This window comes from Oratosquilla oratoria, chromosome 10 (genome assembly GCF_046742065.1).
Source record: "Oratosquilla oratoria isolate Oo_2021 chromosome 10, ASM4674206v1, whole genome shotgun sequence".
NCBI classification, from domain to species: domain Eukaryota; kingdom Metazoa; phylum Arthropoda; class Malacostraca; order Stomatopoda; family Squillidae; genus Oratosquilla; species Oratosquilla oratoria.
Window position 1 is genome coordinate 66,802,767 of NC_134786.1, and position 7,659 is coordinate 66,810,425.

A 7,659-nucleotide genomic window follows, 5' to 3' on the forward strand; every position below is an offset into this window, starting at 1 on the left:
CATCCCAGGCCACCCCGGACCTGTGGGTGTCATAGCGAATAAATGGGTGGAGGTGACCAAAATGCCCCAAAATGCCCAAAATCTCCAAGGGGGTACCCAATGGAATTTGGGGGGAAATCCGAAGGTCAGCGATTTGGTCCAAACTTGCGCCACAAGTAGAGAGTGGGATAGGGTGCACATCAGCGTAGACAACAGAATCCTGAGACCAAGGGTGTGGCGGTGAGAGCCCTCCAAAGTTCGGCCTTTTGACGTTCATGCCTGTGGCAGGGATACCGTGTGCCTGACTGGTGTGCCACTGCACTGCAGGGCATCCCAGGCCGCCCCGGACCTGTGGGTGTCATAGCGGGTAAATGGGTGGAGGTGACCAAAATGACCCAAAATGCCCAAAATCTCCAAGGGGGTACCCAATGGAATTTGGGGGGAACTCCGAAGGTCAGCGATTTGGCCATGAGAGCCCTCCAAAGTTCGGCCTTTTGACGTTTATGCCTGTGGCAGGGATACCGTGTGCCTGACTGGTGTGCCACTGCACTGCAGGGCATCCCAGGCCGCCCCGGACCTGTGGGTGTCATAGCGGGTAAATGGGTGGAGGTGACCAAAATGCCCCAAAATGCCCAAAATCTCCAAGGGGGTACCCCATGGAATTTGGGGGGAACTCCGAAGGTCAGCGATTTGGTCCAAACTTGCGCCACAAGTAGAGAGTGGGATAGGGTGCACATGAGCATAGACAGCAGAATCCTGAGACCAAGGGTGTGGCCATGAGAGCCCTCCAAATTTCGGCCTTTTGACGTGTATGCCTGTGTCTATCCCACCCCCCCCCACCCAACTGGGAAAATTGACGAACATTTTGAAATAATAACGGAATTTTTGCGTTTTCATGCCACGATCCAGTGCCACAAGCCATCTAGCGGCGCCTTACGGAACTTACAGCCAAACAAAGATGGCGACCGAGAGAAAATTCATCGGGAGTGTCAAAGACTTTGCATCAAAATATCTCTGCAGAATTTGAATCAAACTGGTTCAAATTCTCCAAAATCATACTTTATACTATTTTGAATAGTTTGAGAGCATAAATCTTTGGTTTCAATTGATTGGTGCTGTTTGGGCACGGTTTAGTATCACCGGTATTAATATGACCTTGTTTGCGTTATCCCTCTTAAAGCTTTTGATCCACTTGAACACCTCTATTAGATCACCCCGCACTCTGCGTAATTCCTGACTGCAAGGTGCTTGAGCCCTCTTTTTTAAGGTAAATTTCTGAGCCCATGTATAATTTTTAGATTATATTTTTAATTATATTTCTTAAGTTATATTTCTAATTGTATTTTTCAATTATATTTTTAATTAAACGTTTCAAATTATATTCAATTTTATTTTTCAATTTTATTTTTAAATTATACTTTTCAATGGGGTAAGAGTATGACAAAATTTTAAAAGTAATGAAAAGATGTTTTATATATAAATAATATAACATACGCACATACACATATATAATATAACATACGCACATACACATATATAATATAACATACGCCATGTACACGGGGTAAATGCGTTTACGCATATAAGCATTTACGTATATATGAATATACGCCATATATAATATATATAACATACGCATTTACGTATATACACATATACGCCATATATAATATACGCATTGCATATATGCGTAAATACATGTAAATATGCATTTACGCATACAAATATACGCAAATATGCCATATATAATATATAAACAATATATTTAACATACGCCATATATGTGATTTATATAATATAGATAATATATATAACATACGCGATGTATATGGCGTAAAAGCGTATTTGCTTATAATTGTATATGGCATATATTATACATATGGTGTAGGCTTATACGTATATGCGTATAATTATACATATACGCATTTACGCTTATACGCATTTGCGTATATTATATGGCGTATATTATATATGTATTATATATGGCGTATGTTATACATATATATATCACGTGTATATATATATATGGCGTATATGTGTATAATTGTATATTATATTATACATATGGCGTATATTATAAATGGTGTATATTATACATATTGTGCATATATATATATATGGCGTATATGTATGTATATAATATAGGTAATATATATAGTATATACGCATTTACATATATGCATGTACGCCATATATGTAATATACGCATTGCGTATTTGCGTATATGCGTATATACGCAAATACATGTACCAAGGCTTTTTCCCCCTTACAAGGGAGGTAGCCAAAAAGGGAAAGGCATAAAATCATTCCCACCCATTCCATCCCTAAATACACTCCACACCCCCTCCACCCTCCCTCTTATCTTAGCACCTCCTGGATGACGGGTCATCCCTGCACCTTGTCCACTGCCCTGGGTCAGCAGCAGTGTCGCAAGACACAGCACATCCACAGCAAGGCCGCTTCATTAAACCGGCGACCCCCCTCTCCGTCCCCCCATGCATAAAAGGAGAAGACGGGGAGAAATCCCTTTGGGCTGCGTCAAATTTTGTTCACACATACTACCTCATCCCCCATCCCCCCGACCATTCCACTCCATGCATCACATCATCCATATATATATATATATTTATATATATATATACATATATATATATACATATATACATATATATAAACATATATATACATATATATATACATATACATATATATATACATATATATACATATATATATATAATATAACACACATATATAATATAGATAATATATAATATAACATACGCCATATATATACATATATATATATATATATATATATATATATATATATATATATAACATACGCCATTTATATGGCGTAAATGTGTATACGCATTTACGCATATACACCATATATATAACATACGCATTTACGTATATATGCATATACGCATATACGCCATATATATACGCATTGCTTAAATACGTATGTGTAAATCTGTACATACACATTTATGCATATACGAATATACGCAAACACGCCATATATAATATAAATAAAACATACGCCATATATATGACGTAAATGAGTATGCTTATAATTGTATATGGCATATGTTATCAACATGGTGTACGCATATATGCGTATAATTATACGTATATACGCATTTGCGTATATCATATATATGGCGTTATTATATTTATAATATGGGGTATATGCGTAAATGCGTATGCTTATAATTGTATATGTATAATTGTATATTATATAATACATATGGCGTATATTATACATGGTGTATATTATATATACCAGTGGTTCCCAACCTATTTTCTGTCATTTCCCCCTGCACCCAATTCAACCATCCAGATTTCCACCTTCATGTGTATGAGAGAAAGAACAGTTAAAACACACTGAGACTATTTACTAGTTTATTTTTCAAATGCACTAACACAGCTAACATTAAATTGTACTGAATAAGAACACTAACACTAACACAGCATTTTAGTGTGACTTCTGGCATTGTTTGCCTATCACGAGTCCTTCAATGTCTGGGGGAGTTATGGAGAGCGCACATCGAAGATCCGCCTCCACTTCCAACTTGTTGCGTGCCTTTGTTTTGAGGTGTACCAGTGCCGAAAATCCTGTCTCACACAGGTAGGTGGAAGAAAACTGGACCAATATCCGCAGAGCATTGGTCGCAAGAAGCGGGTAGGTTTCTCGGACTTGGGTCCAAAACTCTTCCAGTTCCATATTCTGGAAGGCATCCTTCGCTGCAGAGTCGTTTTTCAAGTCCAGGAACTCTTCCTGCCACGCGTCTGGCACATCATCAACGTTCCTCTGAAATGGGTCTCTGATAAGCTTGTTCTCGTTGCTCTCGTTTTTGATCCCCGGGAAGTAATACTTGAATTCTTCCTCCAAGCCTTCGAGGTGTTGTTTGATATCCTCGGCTATTGGAGTATTCAGAGCGGAACCCTTGATAAAGTTGACGACATTGATGACAGTCTCGAGATGCTGCTTGAAGTTCTTGGGGAGAGTTCTCGAAGCAAGCACCTCTTTGTGGATCAGACAGTGTGTCGATTCCACTGCCGGATTCTTTTGCTTGACGAGCGTGACGAACCCCGATCGAGAGCCAAGCATGGCTGGGGCACCATCCGTGCACACCCCAACCAGAGACTCCCAGCTGATGTTGCTGTCTTCGAAAAAGTCATTGATAAGGCCCATCACATCCTGAGCTTTGGTCGTGGTCTGGAGAGGTTTGCAGAAGAGGAATTCTTCTGCAATTCCTTTTTCGGTGGTATAACGAACAAAGACCAACAGCTGGGACAGATTGGCAACATCTGTCGATTCGTCGAGTTGAATCTAAAAAAAAAAAAAACTGTGACCCTTGAACCTTCTGAACAACTTGTTTCTTGATACTCTCAGTTATATCATTGATCCGTGACCGAATGGTGCTGTTTGAAAGGGAAATCTGGGTCATCTTGTTGTGGGCAGTCTCACCAAGGACCAACTTCACGCACTGCAGCATACAGGGCTTCACCAATGTTTCACCAATTGTGTGTGGTTTCTTCTCCCTCGCAATCTTGTACGAGACTTCGTATGACGCTTTCACAATAGCGTCCGTTTGCTGACGAAACGTTCCAGTTGAGTCCAGTCTCGTCTTCTTCAGATAATTTTGTTTCAGCTTGAAGTATTCACGATCCTTGTTTTGTAGTTCGGGATGGCATCCTTGAAGGTGTTGCTTCAGCTGGAATGGCTTCATGCTACCATTCCCCAAGGTCTTTGTGCAGATGACACATTGTGGCAGATGTTCCCCGTTATTCACAACAAACGTAAAACCGAAGTCTCGACACGCTTCTGAATATGTTCGTTTTTTCGATATGATCACTTGCGGACCTGAAAAGAACAAGAGAGATCATATTAAGACATGTAATAATTTACAAGGAGTACAGAGTGAGACCGAGAATTGCCATCCGGTTCTCGTATGCCTAGGCTACTCCAATTGTTCTCTTAAGCACACTATACCTCTATTATACATTATTACATGTATATTATTACATTTTATACATACACAATACATATGATAATGTATAATAAACAGAAACTAACTGCATCCACCTGGTTTGGTTTGGGGTTGAAGGGCGCTGACCGGGGGTGGTCCTATGCACTGCTACCACAACGAAAAAGTTTGAACTGGGGTGGAAGCGTGGATGACGCGTGTAAACATTGTACCATCCTTGCCTTGCGCATGCGCAGTTATCCAGCTACCAGTCAAGATACTCCACCCACCAATACCACTTACCAGTGTTACCAATTTCCGGACTTTTCTATTTCCGGACCTGTCTCGGTCTCTATTTGTACGGAAATTCGAGGTTTGAGTGTATTTTCTAATTATTTTCTTTTTATTTCCAGAATTTTAATTCCAGACTAGAATTTCCCCCCTGAAACATCCAAATTTCCCCCCTCGGTGAAATTTCCCCCTGGTTGAGAACCACTGATATATATGGAGTATATGCGTATACACATTTACGTATATACGCCATATATATAATATACGTATAAATGCATTTACGCATATATATAATATACGCCATGTATATAATATATAGCATACGCCATATGTATAACATACACATATCTGTGTAAATGGGTATAATTGTATATGTATAATATACGCCATATGTATGTACAGGTAGTCGTCGACTTACGACCTATGCGACTTACGACTGATAGACTTTACGACCACGAGATAGTGCAATAATATTTAACATTTAATAGAGTAATAGAACTGCAATGTTATGCCTGGCAGCGCAGAACAATTACTCCGCACGCCGCGAGACGCGAGTACGATAGTTTCGGCAGGCTGCCGACACCGTCAGCATCCCAGCCAGCTAAATATTCTTTCAATTTTTTTCTTTGAAGTAAAATGTTTCCTAATTTTGCATTGCATTTTGTATTTCTATATGTTTTGCAATTAACAAAATGTAACAATAAAACTTTTTTTCTTTTATGCCCAGGCTAGTTTGTTGTCAATAACAATATGTTCGGTACAGTACGTAAGCGAAAAGAATGTGTTTTGAAATAAAAAAAATTTCTTAATTTTGCCTTTCATTTTTTATTTTTATATGTTTTGCAATTAATAAAATGTAACAGTAAAACTTTCTTATGCCTAGTCTGTTATCGATAATAATATGTTCGGTTCAGCATTTTGTATTTTTATGTTTTGCGATTAATAGAATGTAACAGTAAACTTTGTTTATGCCTAGTCTGTTGTCGATAATAATATTTTCGGTACAGTACGTAAACGAAATGAATGTGTTTTGAAATAAAAAAAATTCCAAATTTTGCCTTACAATGATTTTAATGTAACCAACAAAAAGTATTAGTAGGTCAAAGATGACAGGACTTTATTCAGTATGCATAGGCCTTGGCTATGTTTCCTAACGAAAATTATAAAAAAAAGTTAATGAATATTAAACAACGTAGCTCAAAGATAATAAGATTTTATTCAGTATGCATACGTTTCCTAAAGAAAGGCTGATGGTAAAATAATATTAAAGTTAAAAAATACAGTATTAAATATCATAGGTTAAAGATCATAGGATTTTATTCAGTATGCTTAGGCCTAGGCTACGTTTCCCAAAGAAAATCAGATAAAGCTACAAAAAGGTTAAAAAATACTGTACAACATAGTTCAAAGATGCTAAGATTATTTCAATATGCTAACTATAATATACTATATATATATATATATATATATATATATATATATATATATATATATATATATACAGTAACAAAAATATTTAAAGGGTAATATATACTGTATATATATAAAGACCGACTTGCGTCCAGATCAACTTACGACCTGTCTGTCGGAACCGAACTCGGTCGTAAGTCGACGACTACCTGTATATGTACAATCATACCCATGTACACATTTACCTTTCAATTTCTTCATCCATATCATTAATATACATATAGCAAACATTATTGGGGCCAGAACTGTTCCTTGTGGAACACCAATTATCACTTCATCTCAGTTAGTGTTTGTCTCTTATCACCACTCTCAGTTTTCTTTCATGCAAGAAGTCTTCCATCCACTTCAGTAGTTTGTCCTGTATTCCTCATGTAGTTTCTAATTTCGGATGCAACTTCTTATGTGACACCTTATCAAAAGCTTTTTTCAGGTCTAGAAATGCACAATCAGCCCATCCATCTCTTTCTTGTATTACATCTATTAGTCTTGAATAGAAACACGTTAAGTTTGTGACGCATGATCGTCTTTGTCTAAATCCAAATTGTCTTGGATTTAGTACATTGTTTATTTTTTCCAAATGCTTTACCCATCTAGTTTTGATAATTCTTTCACAGATTTTAGCTATCATACTTGTAAGGGAGACCGGTCTGTAGAGAGTAGGGTCTTCTTGTTTCACCCTTTATATATAGGTACTATATTTGCTCTTTTCCAATCTTCTGGAACTTTTCCCTCTTTCAATGAACTGTTTATTAGGCTATGTATTTTGTCTGTTAGTTCATTCCTGCATTCTCTCAAAATCCAGTTTGCTATTTCATCTGGTCCATGCAATTTTCTGACATCGAGATTACTCAAGTGTTTTGTTATTTAATTTCTTGATACTTCTATCTCTTTCATAGGGGGAACTCTCCTCCCATTCAATATCTCTAGGTTGTATGTTCTC

At 37.6% G+C, this 7,659-nt stretch overlaps 1 protein-coding gene across 1 annotated transcript; it reads right to left on the reverse strand.

Moving 5' to 3' along the window:
* Positions 1-3,463: 3,463 nt before the first annotated feature.
* Positions 3,464-6,892, reverse strand: LOC143028951 (protein FAM200C-like). The gene is made up of 3 exons (XM_076191304.1): positions 6,889-6,892; positions 4,365-4,855; positions 3,464-4,321 (listed from the first exon to the last, which is right to left on the reverse strand). Exons 1-3 carry the CDS (start codon positions 6,890-6,892, stop codon positions 3,464-3,466), a joined length of 1,353 nt encoding a protein of 450 aa, XP_076047419.1.
* Positions 6,893-7,659: the final 767 nt, after the last annotated feature.